The 22,039-nt window shown below is 37.0% G+C and overlaps 1 protein-coding gene across 5 annotated transcripts in view; it reads right to left on the bottom strand.

Annotated features, from left to right (window-relative positions):
- The window catches only part of PHF14 (PHD finger protein 14), an 809,709-nt gene that overhangs the window by 381,034 nt on the left and 406,636 nt on the right, over positions 1–22,039 (bottom strand). For all 5 annotated transcript variants that reach the window (XR_008402519.1, XM_053714097.1, XM_053714098.1 and 2 more), the window contains 2 exons: positions 12,029–12,085; positions 11,464–11,588 (listed from right to left, as the gene is read on the bottom strand). Coding sequence is in view for 4 of the 5 variants with exons in the window: in XM_053714097.1 (XP_053570072.1) it covers positions 11,464–11,588; positions 12,029–12,085 (182 nt within the window). In the remaining variant the exon portion in view is untranslated. The remainder of the gene's footprint in view (positions 1–11,463; positions 11,589–12,028; positions 12,086–22,039) is intronic.

Raw genomic sequence — 22,039 nt, 5'->3', positions numbered from 1 at the left:
ATAGGAGTAAATTAGAAAGTTGCTTAAAATTGCATGCTGTAAATGAATCACAGAAGAAAAAATTTGGGTTCAGTGTCTCTTTAAGGGAAGGAAAGGCTAACAAACAAACAGGAATATATGGCTGCATAAAAAATGAGAATTTGGAGCAAGAATGGACCATCTGGAAAGCCTACAGAAAATCATGAAAATAACCCACTTGACACAATTCAGGAAACAAATCTGTCCAATAAATTATTTTCTTTCTTGGCGGGGAGAGTCCACGATTCCTTACTTATGGGAATTAATCTCCTGGCCACCAGGAGGAGGCAAAGACACCCTATATAAGAGATTTAAGCATCACTCCTACCTTCCCTTTCCCTCCCAGTAGTAAATATAGCTAAGGATAGGAGAAAGAAGAAAAATAGTAGGGTAAAGAGGTGCAAACTAGAACTGCTGCCAGCTAGGAAAAATGGGCTTGGGTTATGGACTCTCATCACCAAGAAAGGAAAGAATTATCAGGTAAGAATAAATGTTTTCTTTCTTAAGGTGGTGAGAGTCCACAATTCCTTACTTGTGGGAGCTAACACCCAAGTTTGTAGTCCACAAAGGAAAACGTGTGGAAAAAAACCCCCATAATTTATGCTTACCTGATAAATTTATTTCTCTTGTAGTGTATTCAGTCCACGGGTCATCCATTACTTATGGGATTATATCTCCTTCCCAACAGGAAGTTGCAAGAGGATCACCCAAGCAGAGCTGCTATATAGCTCCTCCCCTCACATGTCATATCCAGTCATTCGACCGAAACAAGACAAGAAAGGAGAAACCATAGGGTGCAGTGGTGACTGTAGTTTGAATTAAAAATTTAGATCTGCCTTAAAAGACAGGGCGGGCCGTGGACTGAATACACTACAAGAGAAATAAATTTATCAGGTAAGCATAAATTATGTTTTCTCTTTTTAAGTGTATTCAGTCCACAGGTCATCCATTACTTATGGGATACCAATACCAAAGCTAAAGTACACGGATGATGGGAGGGACAAGGCAGGAACTTTAAACGGAAGGAACCACTGCCTGTAGAACCTTTCTCCCAAAAACAGCCTCCGAAGAAGCAAAAGTGTCAAATTTGTAAAATTTTGAAAAAGTGTGAAGTGAAGACCAAGTTGCAGCCTTGCAAATCTGTTCAACAGAGGCCTCATTCTTAAAGGCCCAGGTGGAAGCCACAGCTCTAGTGGAATGAGCTGTAACTTTTTCAGGAGGCTGCTGTCCAGCAGTCTCATAGGCTAAGCGTATTATGCTACGAAGCCAAAAGGAGAGAGAGGTAGCCGAAGCTTTTTGACCTCTCCTCTGTCCAGAGTAAACGACAAACAGGGAAGAAGTTTGACGAAAATCTTTAGTTGCCTGCAAATAGAACTTCAGGGCACGGACTACGTCCAGATTATGCAAGAGTCGTTCCTTCTTTGAAGAAGGGTTAGGACACAGTGATGGAACAACAATCTCTTGATTGATATTCCTGTTAGAAACTACCTTAGGTAAGAACCCAAGTTTAGTACGCAGAACTACCTTGTTTGAATGGAAAATCAGATAAGGAGAATCACAATGTAAGGCAGATAAATCAGAGACTCTTCGAGCCGGGGAAATAGCCATCAAAAACAGAACTTTCCAAGATAACAGTTTAATATCAATGGAATGAAGGGGTTCAAACGGGACACCTTGAAGAACTTTAAGAACTTTAAGAACTAAGTTTAAACTCCACGGCGGAGCAACAGTCTTAAACACAGGCCTAATCCTAGCCAAAGCCTGAACGTCTGGAACTTCTGCCAGACGTTTGTGTAGAAGAATAGACAGAGCAGAAATCTGTCCCTTTAACAAACTAGCAGATAAGCCATTTTCTAAACCCTCTTGTAGAAAACACAATATCCTAGGAATCCTAACCTTACTCCATGAGTAACTCTTGGATTCGCACCAGTATAAATATTTACGCCATATCTTATGGTAAATTTTTCTGGTAACAGGTTTCCGAGCCTGTATTAAGGTATCAATAACCGACTCCGAGAAGCCACGCTTTGATAGAATCAAGCGTTCAATCTCCATGCAGTCAGTCTCAGAGAAATTAGATTTGGATGATTGAAAGGACCCTGAATTAGAAGGTCCTGCCTCAGAGGCAGAGACCATGGTGGACAGGACGACATGTCCACTAGGTCTGCATACCAGGTCCTGCGTGGCCACGCAGGCGCTATCAGAATCACCGATGCTCTTTCCTGTTTGATCCTGGCAATCAGTCGAGGAAGCATCGGGAATGGTGGAAACACATAAGCCATGTTGAAGACCCAAGGGGCTGTCAGAGCATCTATCAGCACCGCTCCCGGGTCCCTGGACCTGGATCCGTAACAAGGAAGCTTGGCGTTCTGGTGAGACGCCATGAGATCCAGATCTGGTTTGCCCCAACGATGAATCAGTTGAGTGAAGACCTCCGGGTGAAGTTCCCACTTCCCCGGATGAAAAGTCTGGCGACTTAGAAAATCCGCCTCCCAGTTCTCCACGCCTGGGATGTAGATCGCTGACAGATGGCAAGAGTGAGAATCTGCCCAGCGAATTATCTTTGAGACTTCCAACATTGCTAGGGAACTCCTGGTTCCCCCTTGATGGTTGGTGTAAGCCACAGTCGTGATGTTGTCCGACTGAAATCTGATGAACCTCAGAGTTGCTAACTGAGGCCAAGCCAGAAGAGCTCTCCGTCCTCATGTTCTGCAAATTGTGACGCAGTATCAGACATGGCTCTCACATCATCAGCGCGCTCTGTCCTTAACCCAGAGCTATCGTGCTTGCCTCTTAATTCAGGCAATTTAGATAATACCTCTGTCATAACAGCAGCCATGTCTTGCAAAGTGATTTGTATGGGCCTCTCTGATGCACTTGGCGCCACAATATCACGCGCCCCCTGAGCGGGAGGCGAAGGTACTGACACGTAAGGAGAGTTAGTCGGCATAACTTCCCCCTCGTTGTCTGGTGATAATTTCTTTACAGATATAGATTGACTTTTATTCAAAGTGACATCAATACATTTAGTACACATATTTCTGTGGGGCTCCACATTGGCCTTCAAACATAGTGAACAAACAGATTCATCTGTGTCAGACATGTTTAAACAGACTCGCAATGAGACTAGCAAGCTTGGAAAAACCTTTCAAATAAATTTACAAGCAATATAAAAAACGCTACTGCGCCTTTAAGAAGCACAAAAAAACGTCACAGTTGAAATAACAATGAACCAAATCAGTTATAGCAACCAAATTTTCACAGTAAATGTATTAAGTTAGAAAAGTATTGCACCCACTAGCAAATGGATGATTAACCCCTTAATACCCAAAAACGGATAATCAATTTAACAATTAACGTTTTTATCACAGTCAAACACACTGTCACAGGTCTGCTGTGACTGATTACCTCCCTCAAAATGACTTTTGAAGACCCCTGAGCTCTCTAGAGACGTCCTGGATCAAGGAGGAAGAAGCAGGAAGACTGAAACTGAATTTTTACTGCACAAAAAAAGCGCTAAAATAGGCTCCTCCCACTCCTATTACAACAGTGGGAATCCTCAGTTAATCATTTCTATATAGAAATAAACAACAGCCATGTGGAAAATTTCATGCCCCAAAAGATTTATCACCAAAGTACCTCACAAAAAACGAATAACATGCCAGTAAACGTTTTAAACATACACTTTAAAAGTTAGATAGTGTTATTAATAAGCCTGCTACCAGTCGCTTCTACTGCAGTTAAGGCTTATACAATACTTCGGTATTAACAGTATTTTCTTAGTCAAATTCCATTCCTTAGAAAATTACTTATTGTACATACATTCATCAGCCTGGTACCAGTCGCTGCTGCATTTAAGGCTGTACTTACATTACATCGGTATCAGCAGTATTTTCTTAGTCAATTCCATTCCTTAGAAAAATAATTTACTGCACATACCTCGTTTGCAGGATTCCCCACTTGCTATTCCCTTTCTGAAAGTTACCCCACTCCTCAGAATGTGCGAGAACAGCCAGTGGATCTTAGTTACTTCTGCTAAGATCATAGAAAACGCAGGCAGATTCTTCTTCTAAATACTGCCTGAGAACAAACAGCACACTCCGGTGCCATTTAAAATAACAAACTTTTGATTGAAGAAATAAACTAAGTATAAAAACACCACAGACCTCTCACAACGACCTATCTAGTTGAGTTGCAAGATAATGACTGGATATGACATGTGAGGGGAGGAGCTATATAGCAGCTCTGCTTGGGTGATCCTCTTGCAACTTCCTGTTGGGAAGGAGATATAATCCCATAAGTAATGGATGACCCGTGGACTGAATACACTTAACAAGAGAAAAGGAAAAGCCAGCAGCTATTTACCAAGACCTATGTCTGAAGGACCTTCCTTACAAAATTTGCTCCTGCTGAGGCAAACGCATCGACTTGGCAAAATTTTGTAAAAGTATGAAAAAGATGCATGATTAGAGAGACTGTAATCACTCCTAGAATGGAGACCCTTAGAGAATAGGAATGTGCAAGTAAACATCCTTCAAGTCCATAGTTGTCATAAACGGATGCTGAAGAACTAAAGGAAGAATTAATCTAATTGAACCCTTAAGAACTTTTTTAAGGGCCTCAGATCCAGAAGGGGTCTAATTCTTCCTTCCTTCTTTGGGACAATAAAGAGAGTGGAATAGATTCCCTCCCTCGTTCTAACAAGGGAACAGGACAAATCACTCCAATGATCTCCAGATTCAGAACCTCTGAAGAAATGACGTCCGCTTTTCTGGTCTCTTTGAGACATTTGACAGAAAAAATCTCTGTTGCAGAGGCCGAGGCAAAAACGTAATCTGTATCCCTGAGAACTTATTCCCATTGCCCCGGGATCCTGAAAAGACTGAAACCAGGCCTTTTGAAAGGAAAATGCTTAATCTGTCCCACTACCAGCACAGAGACTGTCTTGGGGACCGCACATTTATGCAGATTTGGTATTGGAAGGTGACTTCTTGTCTAGCTTGGACATATTTCAGACTCAATTGAGTTTCCAGGTAGACTTGGAGGAATTTAGTTTGTGCGAGAAAGAAGATTTCTGAATTGGCAAGAGGAGAGAAACAGGTTGCCTGGTCTACTCCTAGCCCTAGATTTCTTATCCTGGGTCAAAAAAAGGCTTCCTTGTCACTTGTGCCAAACAAGATCTTTCCTTTGAAATCCAGTGTAAGAAGACTCAAATGAGTCGCAGACCCTGACTTCAACCATAAGGCCCTTCTAGCGAGAATTGCTTAGGCCATTTTTTTTTCTAACATGGATAATTTGAATTATTGCATCACAAATAAAGGATTGAGCTGACCTAAAAAATGTAATGTCTTCATGCATATCTTCTAGAGAAGAGTCCTTAGAATTTACTCAAATAAAGGATTACACCAGAGAGAAGCTGCTCCTCCTACCACACAAGCAATACTCACAGCTGGATAAAACAACAGACAATCGTGTAGGAAGGTCTTACGAAGAAAACTTTGCTGCTTTCTATCCATAGGCTGAAGGAAGTGCTCTCCTCCAGAGGAATCAAGGAAAGTCTAGCTAACGTAGGTATATCTCTGTCCACCTCAGGAATGGCGACCCAAAGTTAAAAATTGGCTTCTTGAAACCGAAATATTTTCCTGATTTTAGACGGAGTAAACTTGTCTAATTTTGGAAATAATATCCTAATCCAATACTGGGACAGGAAAACCTTCACTGACTTTGGTTTAAATAATATCCAGTTGCTTAGTAGACTTATCCTCATCAGGCTGCGGGGTACTGAACCCCTAGGGCCTTCAAAACTTCCACAGATTCCAGAAGATATTTCCCCCTTCAGATACAGGAGAGCAACAGGATGTACCGCACCACTAAGTAAGGAAATAGGAAAAATATAGCTTACTTGGAGGCTGTATAACCACTAAAAACATAATTTATGCTTAGCTCAAATTAATTTCTTTCATAGTGGTAAAAGTCCCATTACTCATGGGAATCACTCTTTTGTATTACTATAAGGAGGCCAAGATTCCCAAACCCCAAGAGCCTTATAAAACCGCTCCCACCTCACACATTCCTCAGCCTAAAGTACAGTCAAGCAAAATTAAGTAAGAAATGGGAATCTAAGCCATAAAAAAAGCAGGGGGAAATGATTTGCTAAAGAAAAAAATAACCCCAAAAAACATAAGGGAGGGCTCTTGTGGACAGGGCCGGACTGGGAATGAAAAGCAGCCCTGGAAAATCTGTAGACCAGCCCTAAAGTTTGCTGCGGCCATAGAATGTACATGCCAGATTTTTTGCAGTGGGTAATTGGGATATTCCTCCCAATATGGGGCTTGTTTCCATTGAAGTGGTAAATTGTCGAAAAGTTACTACCAGTTTCCACAGTTTACCACCTTAATAGAAACTAGCCCATGTTGTTTTTGTTTTTTTGTATAATATAACAAATTTTTACCAAGAGAAAAAAAGCAAATTTTATATTAGAAGTAAACTTGTTATTAATGTTCTATCAAAATTAAGAAATTAAGATTTTGGGTTTCATGTCCCTTTAAGTTCTGTAATGGTAGCTACACTGGTAGCTACACTGAGAACATATTTCTTTTTACTAAAGGAGTACTGTTTAATATCCCTTTAAGTAACCAGAAGTATGGAAATTATAGTGTGTGTGTTTTTATATATATCTTAGTAAGAACTAAAGAAAAAGACAAAATAATACAGTCTTACTAATATAATTATACTGCTATACCTTCACCTATATTATAAGGTTTGAGAATAATAGGTATATATATATATATATATATATATATATATATATATATATATATATATATATATATATATATATATCAAATACATTTAGAAAAATGTATTAAATACATAAAAGTCCTTTAGTGACACATTTCTACAAAAAGTTGTTTTATATATATATATATATATATATATATATATATATATATATATATATACACACACACACACACACGTACATACACATACAGACAACTATTTTATCAACACCCCAAGGAATACAAAACTTTGTAATCAGTTTAAAATGTAAAACATGCAAAGCATAGGTACATTTTTATATCTGGGTTTGGTAACTCCTTGGCATAAGGTCATATATATTTTATTTTAAGGAGTTAAAAAGAAACTTGAAAAGCCAGAAGCACATAAGCAGATAATGTGACAAGTTCAAAAAGGACAAAACAAACAACACTAATACTGATTAATGATTTAGGTGGATAATAGGACAGACTATAGGGTGATGTTTGAATATTTGTAACTGATGATTTATACTGTATAGTTTTTATTACCCTTATTAATACATACATGCTACCACTGGTCTGCGCCCCTTCTCGCTTTCTCCTAAAATCAGTATTATCCTTGTCTAGGGTATCTGCATTATAGCCTAAGCCTATGTATGCACAGTAATACTACATATAAACAAGCTTATTGGGCTTATTATGTCTAGGCAACATTCAGTAATACAGTATTTTTAAATCTACCTTTCTTTTCAAGTATGAAGTATTCTTTGTGTATGTTAGTTTTCTTTTTTTCTGATCCCTATGAAAGGTGACAACACTGACTGCCTTGCCATCCCACGCGGCCAGTAGCCTCCAACTCGGCTCCCGTCTGGAGCCCTGACCTAGTCACGTCTGTGTTTAGTCAAAAGATGTAAATGTTCGCCCCCCCATATTCCATCCCCCAGTGAGTATTCAGGCGACAGGAGTGATGTAATTTTCAATAATTGGCATATCACAGTCATATGCAAATTTGTGAATGACTGTAATGTGCCAATCATTGGCATTGGAGAGGGAGCAGCAACGGCGGCACTGCTGCATTTTATGCCAGCTAAGCACTGCCACTGAGCAGCTGCTTAACTTCAGTCTGCCTCTCTCTGAGTGTCTGCTCAAAAAGCAGGGCGGCCGCTACGCTCCCTTACCTGCTCTACTGCTCTCCACTATCCACACGCTACAGGTGCCAGTAGCCCAATCTGGCCCTGCTCGTGGACTCTCACCACCATGAAATAGATTAATTTATCAGGTAAGTATACATTATGTTTTCTTTAATTAAGGTGGTGAGAGTCCATGATCAATTACTTCTGTAAACTAATACCCAAGAGATTGACAGCGGAGAAAGTCTCCCTCACAGTTATTCACCCCTGGAATATAAATCGCAGAGACTAGACAGGATTTGGTCTCTGCCCATGAGAGAATTCCAGACACATCCATCATTGCTAGGGAACTGTGAGTTCCCTCTGATGGTTGACATAATCTAATGGTTGACATAATCTAAAGAGACTGAGGAACGTGTGAGGGATTTTATAGGGAAAATATGATTTGGGAATCTTTGCCTTCTCCTAGTGGTAGAAAAGATTAATTCCCAGGAGTAATGGATTGTGGACTCTCATCACCTGTATGAAAATGTATGATACTAATAAAACCTCCAAATAGCAGACTCAAAAAGATACATAAAACTTGGGGAAAATCAGTAATGCTGCCCTGAGTAGTATAAACTGATTCCAGAAAAAATGAAGAGCGTCCCGAGAGAGTGTATAAAAAGTTAAAATTTTATTATAACAACTAAAACAGCAAAAAATATTTTATAAAAGAAAAATGTTTAGATCAGACTGATCTAAACAATTCTCTTTTATAAAATATTTTTTGTTGTTTTAGTTGTTATAATAAAATGTAAACTTTTTATACACTCGCTCGGGACGCTCTTCATTTTTTCTGGAATCATTATTAAGGGCTGTGAGGAGCCCCGGTCTCTAAGTCCCTGAGTGTATCGGCATTAGAGGAGCTTATTGTCTACCCAGGAGCCCAGATTGGATACGATTTGCTAATTGAGTGGAAACAAAGACCGGAGGAGTTGATGTCACGTCCGGAAAGAAAGTCCCGCACTCGCAAACGGCTAAACCAGAGGAGATGAGAGTTTGACGGTCGCATTTCTTAGTGTGGCCGTCCTTCCGTCCACATCGAGGTGAGCCCACCCTGAAGGAAGCAGAGGTCTTCCACCTGTGTTGACAAGGTAACTTAAGGAAGGGGATATAGTTTTTACGTAGGTACGGGTGAAGTTTAAGATGTGACCGCCGAGTCAAATATATCAAATATATCTAATTGATGTTCCTATGTTTCCACTCAATAAATCTATGAGGCTCAATGTATGCACCAGTTCTAAATAGCGTAAAACACTTGGATATATTTTTAGTATAAACTGATGGCTGACAAACTGGATTTACCATAGCAGTAGTAAACAGTTATTATTATCATTTATTTGAATAACGGCGTCAAATTCCGTAGCGCTGGGTACAATGATAGGGGTATACGACAAGGATTTGTGATAAAATACAAAACATAACAAAACTAAACAAATCTAGTACAGGAGGAAGAGGGCCCTGCTCCAGAGAGCTAACAGTCTACAGGTTTAGGGTGCAGAGGCATAAGGTTGGGGTAGCTTGTCACATCGGTTGTAGTTGCAGCAGTGAGTCAGGCAGTTCATGTATTAGTTTGGTTCGGATGAGGGATGGAGGAGAGATGGTAAGCCTCTCTGAATAGGTGGGTTTTCAAGGAGTGTCTATAGTTATACAAGGTTGGAGACAGTCTTATGGAGCGGGGTAGAGAGTTCCAGAGGACAGGAGAAGCATGTGTGAAGTCTTGATGGTGGTAGTGAGTTGTAGAGATAACCGGAGTGGAGAAACGTAGGTCAGAGGTTGATCGAAGAGGACGAGATGGGGAATATTTCACGATGAGAGAGGAAATATAGTTGGGAGTTAGACTGTTGAGTGATTTGTAAGCTAGATTTAATCCTTTAATTGTGTTCTGGAGTGTATGGGGAGCCAGTGTAGAGATTGGCAGAGCGGAGCAGGAGTTGAGACTGTAAAAGGGATTAAGTGCTGCAAAGTTGAGCAGCGGAACCTTCACCCCTTTACAAAGCATACCGTTATTAAATGCTAGCATACAATGTGTGGACCTACACTCTAAGAAGTCTATTAATGCATAGACAGATCCAACCTGCTCCATATTTACACAGATAAAAAGAAAGACACACAAAATACGTACAGTATAATAGAAAAATGAATAAATATATTACTTGTAGTACACCAGCAAATTAAAGGTAAATGCAGAAGCTAGGCAGAAAATAAATGGAACACAGCAGGAAAGAACACTTAACTCTAAGTGTGTGCAGCAATTATGGCAGGAAAACAGAATTATATAAAATAACGTAGTCGTGTATCAAGCTACAATTTACCTAATTTTAAGTGTGGGTATAGCAGTAAAGTAAGGACACGTGTATATATATATATATCACTTCTAGGTATAATACAGCAGCGTTTGTATACATATCACATCTAAGTGCAATACAACAGAGTTTGTATACATGCAGGATTTTCCCTTTTAAATCCTCTAGCTGGCTAAGCAGTTACCGAAGTGAAAGTGTTCTGCAGATGAAGGTGCGGATAGCACGCGCTTAGTGCATAGTGGCGGGAAGAATCAACAACCCTCACCACTCCAGAGCAAGCTATGTGAGTTGCAAATGCTTCCCCTGCTCGCACTGAACAAACCAGACCCATTATCTCCTTAGCACTCCTGACTGAGAGCATAGCGTTAACGATGCCAGCCTAAGCGAGGAGGGGAACATTTAAGGAGACTGTTGCAGGAAAATAGCTCATCCAGGTACTGTAACTGACAGTAAAGGATAAAATGAGGGAGTACATCTTCATGGCCAAGCAGGAGGAGGCTAAGTCAACTATCCCAGCAACACCGGTGGGAGGCTTGTGACCACAACACCCGCAAGAAGATATACATTGCACAGCCAAGTACTCTCCTATGTCCCTCTCTTCAAGGAACTTTACTTTAAGGGAAAATTTTCAATATTACTGTAAATCGTCAATAAATCTTTAACACCTCAATCCTTGACTTCGCCTTGACAAGGCAAACAACTACTGGGAGGAAAAGGGAAGTTGGAGCGATACTTAAAGCTCTGGTGAAGGGTGTCTTTGTCTCCTCCTGGTGGCCAGGAGATGAATTCCCACAAGTAAGGAATTGTGGACTCTCACCACATTAAAAAAGAAATATGCTTATTTATTACTGCATGCAGAAAGTATCAACACGTACTAAACTACTTGTAGCACATGCAGCACATTTGGTAGTGTAGCTTATATAGAAAAACAAATAGCAATGAGCAATTTTAAACCTTTGGCCTCAAGTGATTACAGATATTTTATGTCATATGCTTCTCTAAAGTTACAATCCTCTATGAAGAACTAAAAAATATGCAAGCGTCTGATTTAAATGAACAACAGAATGGACAAGTCTAGAAAATGAGTTATGTCAGTCAATTGTTCCGTTACCAAAAATAAGTTTGAAATCCAAGAAATATTTACACCTGTGCTGTTTTTTTTGTTTTTTTAAATAATAAAGAAATCAATCAAAGCTTTGAGATTACCTTACTAGATTTTCATTATCTCCACTCCCCTTACAAGAAGCACATTCAGTTCTTAAGTCATCTGATTTGGGCTTTTTATGCAGTGACATTGATTGTCTTCGCCTTCTTTCTCTTGGAACATGCTCCTAAAAACAAAAGTAAAATAGTTAAAAGTTTGTTTTTGATTATTTTAATTTAAACACAAAAGCATTGTGTTTAATGTTCCTTGAAAACAAAAACAATAAATACACTATAATAAAAGCATTAATTTACAGTTTATGTCGCTGTATATTTAAATAGAAAAGAGAAGCAATTGTGAGGTCACTATACATTATAAATAACTTGCATGTTAAAATTAAATTATATGGTAATAAAGCTGTAGGTAAAAAAAAATAAAAAAATAATAAAACTGAAAAATAAGAAACAAAATGGGCGAAAATATGTATTTGGTGTTTACTACTAAAATGTATTTACTAAACATGGTAGTATGTATATATATATATATATATATATATATATATATATATATATATATATATATATGTATATATAGTGTGTGTATGTGTAAAAAAAAAAGTATTCTTACCTCTGGCTTTTCCTCCTCGAGCATGAAACTTCTTTTTCGTTTTTGTCCTCTCGTTCTCTGTAACAAATAATTGGTCAGTTTATTTTCAATTAAGCGAATAATAAAAACATCTATATTTAGCAACATAATTAATAAAAACATGTTCTCGTTTAAAGTGAAGGTAAAATTTGATGAATGAAAGCTCGGTTTTTAAAATTACTATTAAAAAAAGGGGCACTTTCATTCATCAAAGTTTACAAAGCAGCCGTTTTCTTTAAAAGCCTTTCTTCTCTTCACAGCCGGAGAAGTGGAGATCCTCTCTTCACACGTCAGCAATGACTAATCCGGCTTCCTCAAATCACGGCTTTCCCCCCCAGGGGAATCATTGCCTAAGGCCATGCCGTGATTGGAGGAAACTGGATTAGTCATTGCTGACGTGTGAAGAGAGGATCTCCGTGCGGGGGAAGCTGTTCCGGCTGTGAAGAGAAGAAAGGTAAGTTTTTAAACAAAACGGCTGCTTTCTAAACTTTGATGAATGAAAGTGCCCCTGTTTTTAATAGTATTTTTAAAAACCTGGCTTTCATTCATCAAAGTTTACCTTCACTTTAAATTAAACAGAAATGTTGAGAATAAAAAGAATGCAAATATAATAAAATACATTGTCAAACTTTTGTCCTCCAACTAGGTATGTAGCTGGAATAATTCAGGGAGCACAAAATCAATTCTTCTTATCGGTTTAAAATATAATAGTTAATTATATCCAGATTAAGAGATTACATTTAGCCACTGTTTCTGGAGTCTTATTTACATTTCTATAAATTATCTTTGCATATAAAATTAGAAAACGTTACTGTATTTTTTCTAAAATGATAACTCTAAATTAAGGCATTTTTATTCAGTAAACAATTGTTTATTCAGTTGTCTGAGACAGTTTTATGTTAATTATAAATTGTATCAACAGTTGAAAAACAGAAAAATAAATAATATTAATTGTAAATATCTGTCTCTAAAATAATAGGATGAAATAAATGCATATATTAAACCTTTAAAGGGACTTTTATCTGAAATGTATGTGTCAACTTAGATGCATTCCTTGCAGTCATTTTAGAAGAATAGAACAGAAAAAAATGTGCATTTTTATTTTTTGCTTTTATTACATATAAAGATATTTTCCTTACAACTCAAACCCAACCAATACTTTTTTCAGCTCTTTGTTAATTATAGCTTCATGACAATACATCAAATACAATCTTTACCATCAAAGCAGTTTTATTCTATGTTTGAATGTCCTGGAGGATTTCTAGACTTAGGGAAGAGTTACTATATTAATTTATTAATGCACAATTTAAATTAAAAATGCATATTTTATTTGTAATTCTGTATAATGTTGCAAGGATGGAAAATGCATTAGCATTATTCTTTATTTACTTATATGTAAATAAAACAAGAGGGTCATTTAAAAGGTATTATAGATATTTTTTCTCTCAAAAACTGATAGTCATATAAATTAAAAGTGGCTTTCTAAAAGTGATAACAAATTAGTACTAAATAAAATGTACATTTTACTAGAAATAAATAACAGATTTAAAGTGCCATGTCATGTAACAAGAAAACAAATATTACAATATTAAAAACTTACGTGGCCTTACCCCACCCCTAAAAATTAAATAAGATTAATACTTACCAATAACTTAATTTCTTTACACTTAAAATACTGACATACTCAGGTACTAGCGGGAAGACTAAAGGGACTTTTCAACCCTTCCCCTTCAGTTAAAGGGATATTCCAGCCAAAATTGCAAACCACACGGGAACATTTTGGTACTCAATAGAAGCATTTTGTCATATACATGTATTAGCAAAAATGCATCTAATAAAAGCTATAGCTGTTTTAAAAGTGTATTTAAGTATGCAATGTGCACCAGCATTTTAAACACAGTACTTGCTCAGAGAGCCTAAGGTGCTTGTACCATCTGGTAATGGCTCAATTTGTTAATTGTTGACATGATATAAGCCCCACTGATTATCAGAGCAGCTGCAGTATTTAAAATGTGGGTGCAGTGACAATATCTAGCTATGCTTCACATGGATGTGCAGAGAAAAATTCTAACACTAAAACAGTGATAACTTTTACTAGAAGCATTGTTGCCAATACATGTATATTGGAAATATGTCTATTCAAAAATGTAATTAATGTATGTGCAATTAAATTTTGACCGGAATGTCCCTTTAACATATAACTTCTGCAGTACACATACAACCATGCTAAGACCTATGTAGAGAAAAAAAAAAGGGAATAAAGACTGTCTGTGAAGGTGAGACAGCTAAAACCTCTCCAAAAAGAAGTATTCCATGGGGATTTACTATAACACTACTTTGAGTGTGAAAAAATGCATTAATTGGTAATGAAGTATACATTTTCTATTCACCACATACAGGTAGTGGTTAGGTTTTTACCATAGTTTCCATATGTAATTCTATTCTGCACAAAAATGAAGTCAGAAAAACAAATGCTAATTGGTGAAGATGGTGTTTCAGAGAATGTCTAACAAAAGAATAAATAGCGAATAACCTCCTACTTCAAACTTTTGCAATAACATAATCCCCAGATCTCAAATCCATAATGTTTTAGATCAAGAAAATGAAAAAAAAAAACTGCTTAAGAAAACTTTTTGATCCAAATTATTAACAAAAGTCTAAGTGTATTATGATGTTTTTTCTAAGCACCACACATATAAACAGTATCTTCTGAAGATGGATGTTCCCTATAAGAAAAACAAAAATATCATACTTTGAGGGAGCCTGAGGAATCAGAAATAGATCTAAGTCAACCACTCATGCACAAACGCATTATAATACTTAAAGGAACACTGAACCCAAATTTTTTTCTTTTGTGATTCAGATAGAGCATGCAATTTTAAGCAAATTTCTAATTTACTCCTATTATCATTTTTCTTTGTTCTCTTGCTATCTTTATTTGAAAAATAATGCATCTAAGCTTTTATTTTGTTTGAGGATCCTGGACAGCACATTTTCTATTGGTGGATGAATTTATCCACCAATCAGCAAGAACAACCCAGGTTGTTCACCAAAAATGGGCCGGCATCTAAACTTACATTCTTGCATTTCAAATAAAGATACCAAGAGAATGAAGAAAATTTGATAATAGGAGTAAATTAGAAAGTTGCTTAAAATGTCATGCTCTATCTGAATCAAGAAAGAACAATTTGGGTTCAGTGTCCCTTTAACTTTACTGTCTATGATAGCTGACCTAAACACAGCATGCTAATTGTTAAAAAACGGACTCACATGGTCAGACAATATCTGCTCTACTAAGGAAGTAGAAACTAGATCATTTTACAAACCAAACAAAATGTTTTTAATCTTTAGAAACCCCCTAGTTTATCTCCACACTATGCTAAATAATAGGAGTAAGCTTCAATAAACACTTTCTATTTCATAAGTAAGCTCTGAAAACACCCTTTCAAGAACTTCCAGAAAATGCATAGGGAAATATATTTATCTGCCAATATTTGAAGGGATAACATAAATGCAATAGGAAAACTCATATTATGAACAAAAAACAAGATACTGTAGGTAGTACCCCTACCACTACCCCTCCCCCCAAAAAAAAATAATAAAAAAATCAAAAATTTGATATTGTTATTATTGTCACACCTTTTAAATCATTTTATACATTTTTCTATCATTTTTTATCTCACATTTTCATGTAGACTTCTGGGAGGTTATACCTGTTTCAAGAAGGCATGGGCATATAATTCAAGAGTGCATTTATGAAAGCGTAAGTTAGTTTTTACATCTGTGTAACTATAAAGAAATTAAACATAGTTCACCATACTACATTCTGTTTTGTTTTTTTGCATCTTCATAATAAAACAGGTTTTTTGAAACACAAAAGACTACCAAGTACATGATTTAGTATGTGTAACAACCACAATCTTATATTGTCTCCATTTCATTGATATGATCAGCACAGTTCTGCTGGAAGCAAGATATTAACCCAAATACGATAAGATTTAATGCCGAAATGATATAGTGAACAAGATTTCTTATCTTTTTCTTTAGGATTGTTCTAACAATTTATTTTCTTATTTATTTAAAGACTAGATTGTCTTTACCTTAGGAACTGAAAACGTGAATTTCAGAATAAGTGCATATACTCTGAACAGTTATTTTGATATCCACATGGCTAAGGAATGACTGGATTGGTAATACTGTTTAAAATCCTACAAAGCAAGTTTTTTTATTAAATAAAAAAACAATCACAGCATAACCTTTCTCCATGCTCACAATATGGATGCAAAATTTATAAACACAGAATAAAATAGCTCAAGTGCTGGAGAAAATATACAATAAGTGTTCAATCTAATTGCATAGAGTTGTGGACTGCATGTGGCAAAATATTTTCTAAACTGTTTCAAGTGGAAATTAAAAAATGGGTCTTTTAATAAAATATTACATGAATAGTCAACCATGTTGGAGGTCAGTGGCCTTATAATACTAAGTGGCATTTTCTCCTGGGCCTAAAAAAAAAAAAAGCTTGTTTAAACAAAGAAAATGCCACTACTGACATCATACAAAATGCAACTATATATGTTGTGTACCATTAACAAGAACATAAATAAGTAAATAAATATTGACAGATAAGTCAAACATTAGGAATTAGCAAAAAAAAACAACAACACATCAGTCATTACACTAGAGGATGCATTCTAAAGTAGTCACATATGACATAAAAATACACAAAATAAATGGATAAATACACATTTTTTATCATAGAACTTCAACACATTTTAATTCAAATAAAAAATTAAAACAAATGTTAATCAGTCTATATAGACACAAGGTGGCTCTCTTGTGTAAGGCGATAAAACCACAAAACTTGTTGTGATTCAACCTTTTTCTTTTCTTTTTTGACAATTTCAATTTTGTGTTTTTTCTTCATATAGCATGCATAAAACTTTGAAATATCAAATGTGGAGAATTTTTTTTTTAAAAAAAGCTACATCTACTCTCCAATGTCTTCGCCCTAATAGCGTTATTTCTCCACTCTTCTCAAATTTATCTCAGATCTTAGTTTCTTGATTTTTGGTTTTGAATGTGTATCTGAGGAACTAAATACAGCAACAGTCCCATTGCAACAGACAAAAGACATTTTTGTAATATTGCAATAGATTAAGTTGAGAAATTTTCCTAAAAACCTTAACACCTTGTCTGCTGAAATTGTTTTCAATGGACAAAGTCCCCCTGACAGCCAAAATGGACTTGCTATTTTGTTAACCAAACGTTCATTATTTTTATCACTTTACTGAGATTAGTAGGTTTGTGAGGTTTCAGAAAAGTAGTATACTGCATCTTTTTCTTTACTATGTACAATTATTTAATATACTTATGTCATACTGTTTAGTGTCCCTTTTAATCATATTTACATTTATATAAATTATCTCTCTTAAAAAAAGGAAGTCTGGAGGAAATATCCACCCTATTGATATACTTTACATTTAGTGAGTTAAGATTCACAAATTTTGTGTGTGTGCTCTGTAAATAAGAAATAACATAATTTATGTAAGAACTTACCTGATAAATTCATTTCTTTCATATTAGCAAGAGTCCATGAGCTAGTGACGTATGGGATATACATTCCTACCAGGAGGGGCAAAGTTTCCCAAACCTCAAAATGCCTATAAATACACCCCTCACCACACCCACAATTCAGTTTAACGAATAGCCAAGAAGTGGGGTGATAAGAAAAAAGTGCGAAAGCATATAAAATAAGGAATTGGAATAATTGTGCTTTATACAAAAAAATCATAACCACCACAAAAAAGGGCGGGCCTCATGGACTCTTGCTAATATGAAAGAAATGAATTTATCAGGTAAGTTCTTACATAAATTATGTTTTATTTCATGTAATTAGCAAGAGTCCATGAGCTAGTGACGTATGGGATAATGATTACCCAAGATGTGGATCTTTCCACACAAGAGTCACTAGAGAGGGAGGGATAAAATAAAGACAGCCAATTCCTGCTGAAAATAATCCACACCCAAAATAAAGTTTAATGAAAAACATAAGCAGAAGATTCAAACTGAAACCGCTGCCTGAAGTACTTTTCTACCAAAAACTGCTTCAGAAGAAGAAAATACATCAAAATGGTAGAATTTAGTAAAAGTATGCAAAGAGGACCAAGTTGCTGCTTTGCAAATCTGATCAACCGAAGCTTCATTCCTAAACGCCCAGGAAGTAGAAACTGACCTAGTAGAATGAGCTGTAATCCTCTGAGGCGGAGTTTTACCCGACTCAACATAGGCAAGATGAATTAAAGATTTCAACCAAGATGCCAAAGAAATGGCAGAAGCTTTCTGGCCTTTTCTAGAACCGGAAAAGATAACAAATAGACTAGAAGTCTTTCGGAAAGATTTAGTAGCTTCAACATAATATTTCAAAGCTCTAACAACATCCAAAGAATGCAACGATTTCTCCTTAGAATTCTTAGGATTAGGACATAATGAAGGAACCACAATTTCTCTACTAATGTTGTTGGAATTCACAACTTTAGGTAAAAATTCAAAAGAAGTTCGCAACACCGCCTTATCCTGATGAAAAATCAGAAAAGGAGACTCACAAGAAAGAGCAGATAATTCAGAAACTCTTCTGGCAGAAGAGATGGCCAAAAGGAACAAAACTTTCCAAAAAAGTAATTTAATGTCCAATGAATGCATAGGTTCAATGGAGGAGCTTGAAGAGCCCCCAGAACCAAATTCAAACTCCAAGGAGGAGAAATTGACTTAATGACAGGTTTTATACGAACCAAAGCTTGTACCAAACAATGAATATCAGGAAGAATAGCAATCTTTCTGTGAAAAAGAACAGAAAGAGCAGAGATTTGTCCTTTCAAGGAACTTGCGGACAAACCCTTATCTAAACCATCCTGAAGAAACTGTAATATTCTCGGTATTCTAAAAGAATGCCAAGAAAAATGATGAGAAAGACACCAAGAAATATAAGTCTTCCAGACTCTATAATATATCTCTCTAGATACAGATTTACGAGCCTGTAACATAGTATTAATCACAGAGTCAGAGAAACCTCTTTGACCAAGAATCAAGCGTTCAATCTCCATACCTTTAAATTTAAGGATTTGAGATCCTGATGGAAAAAAGGACCTTGAGACAGAAGGTCTGGTCTTAACGGAAGAGTCCACGGTTGGCAAGAGGCCATCCGGACAAGATCCGCATACCAAAACCTGTGAGGCCATGCCGGAGCTACCAGCAGAACAAACGAGCATTCCTTCAGAATCTTGGAGATTACTCTTGGAAGAAGAACTAGAGGCGGAAAGATATAGGTAGGATGATACTTCCAAGGAAGTGATAATGCATCCACTGCCTCCGCCTGAGGATCCCGGGATCTGGACAGATACCTGGGAAGTCTCTTGTTTAGATGAGACGCCATCAGATCTATTTCTGGAAGTTCCCACATTTGAACAATTTGAAGAAATACCTCTGGGTGAAGAGACCATTCGCCCGGATGCAACGTTTGGCGACTGAGATAATCCGCTTCCCAATTGTCTATACCTGGGATATGAACCGCAGAGATTAGACAGGAGCTGGATTCCGCCCAAACCAAAATTTGAGATACTTCTTTCATAGCCAGAGGACTGTGAGTCCCTCCTTGATGATTGATGTATGCCACAGTTGTGACATTGTCTGTCTGAAAACAAATGAACGATTCTCTCTTCAGAAGAGGCCAAAACTGAAGAGCTCTGAAAATTGCACGGAGTTCCAAAATATTGATCGGTAATCTCACCTCCTGAGATTCCCAAACTCCTTGTGCCGTCAGAGATCCCCACACAGCTCCCCAACCTGTGAGACTTGCATCTGTTGAAATTACAGTCCAGGTCGGAAGCACAAAAGAAGCCCCCTGAATTAAACGATGGTTATTTGTCCACCACGTTAGAGAGTGTCGAACAATCGGTTTTAAAGATATTAATTGAGATATCTTTGTGTAATCCTTGCACCATTGATTCAGCATACAGAGCTGAAGAGGTCGCATGTGAAAACGAGCAAAGGGGATCGCGTCCGATGCAGCAGTCATAAGACCTAGAATTTCCATGCATAAGGCTACCGAAGGGAATGATTGTGACTGAAGGTTTTGACAAGCTGCAATCAATTTTAGACGTCTCTTGTCTGTTAAAGACAGAGTCATGGACACTGAATCTATCTGGAAACCCAGAAAGGTTACCCTTGTCTGAGGAATCAAAGAACTTTTTGGTAAATTGATCCTCCAACCATGATCTTGAAGAAACAACACAAGTCGATTCGTATGAGATTCTGCTAAATGTAAAGACTGAGCAAGTACCAAGATATCGTCCAAATAAGGAAATACCACAATACCCTGTTCTCTGATTACAGACAGAAGGGCACCGAGAACCTTTGAAAAAATTCTTGGAGCTGTAGCTAGGCCAAACGGTAGAGCCACAAACTGGTAATGCTTGTCCAGAAAAGAGAATCTCAGGAACTGATAGTGATCTGGATGAATCGGAATATGCAGATATGCATCCTGTAAATCTATTGTGGACATATAATTCCCTTGCTGAACAAAAGGCAAGATAGTCCTTACAGTTACCATCTTGAACGTTGGTATCCTTACATAATGATTCAATATTTTTAGATCCAGAACTGGTCTGAAGGAATTCTCCTTCTTTGGTACAATGAAGAGATTTGAATAAAACCCCATCCCCTGTTCCGGAACTGGAACTGGCATAATTACTCCAGCCAACTCTAGATCTGAAACACAATTCAGAAATGCTTGAGCTTTCACTGGATTTACTGGGACACGGGAAAGAAAAAATCTCTTTGCAGGAGGTCTCATCTTGAAACCAATTCTGTACCCTTCTGAAACAATGTTCTGAATCCAAAGATTGTGAAAAGAATTGATCCAAATTCCTTTGAAAAAACGTAACCTGCCCCCTACCAGCTGAGCTGGAATGAGGGCCGCACCTTCATGTGGACTTAGAAGCAGGCTTTGCCTTTCTAGCAGGCTTGGATTTATTCCAGACTGGAGGTGGTTTCCAAACTGAAACTGCTCCTGAGGACGAAGGATCAGGCTTTTGTTCTTTGTTGAAACGAAAGGAACGAAAATGATTATTAGCCCTGTTTTTACCTTTAGATTTTTTATCCTGTGGTAAAAAATTTCCTTTCCCACCAGTAACAGTTGAGATAATAGAATCCAACTGAGAACCAAATAATTTGTTACCCTGGAAAGAAATGGAAAGTAGAGTTGATTTAGAAGCCATATCAGCATTCCAAGTCTTAAGCCATAAAGCTCTTCTAGCTAAAATAGCTAGAGACATAAACCTGACATCAACTCTAATAATATCAAAAATGGCATCACAAATAAAATTATTAGCATGCTGAAGAAGAATAATAATATCATGAGAATCATGATTTGCTACTTGTTGCGCTAAAGTTTCCAACCAAAAAGTTGAGGCTGCAGCAACATCAGCTAATGATATAGCAGGCCTAAGAAGATTACCTGAACACAGATAAGCTTTTCTTAGAAAGGATTCAATTTTCCTATCTAAAGGATCTTTAAACGAAGTACCATCTGACGTAGGAATGGTAGTACGTTTAGCAAGGGTAGAAATAGCCCCATCAACTTTAGGGATTTTGTCCCAAAATTCTAACCTGTCAGACGGTACAGGATATAATTGCTTAAAACGTTTAGAAGGAGTAAATGAATTACCCAATTTATCCCATTCTTTGGAAATTACTGCAGAAATAGCATTAGGAACAGGAAAAACTTCTGGAATAACCACAGGAGATTTAAATACCTTATCTAAACGTTTAGAATTAGTATCAAGAGGACCAGAATCCTCTATTTCGAAAGCAATTAATACTTCTTTAAGTAAGGAACGAATAAATTCCATTTTAAATAAATATGAGGATTTATCAGCATCAATCTCTGAAACAGAATCCTCTGAACCAGAAGAGTCATCAGAATCAGAATGATGA

Source organism: Bombina bombina, chromosome 5 (assembly GCF_027579735.1).
Source record: "Bombina bombina isolate aBomBom1 chromosome 5, aBomBom1.pri, whole genome shotgun sequence".
Classification (NCBI taxonomy): Eukaryota; Metazoa; Chordata; class Amphibia; order Anura; family Bombinatoridae; genus Bombina; species Bombina bombina.
This window is presented reverse-complemented; position numbering and strand designations above follow the sequence as displayed.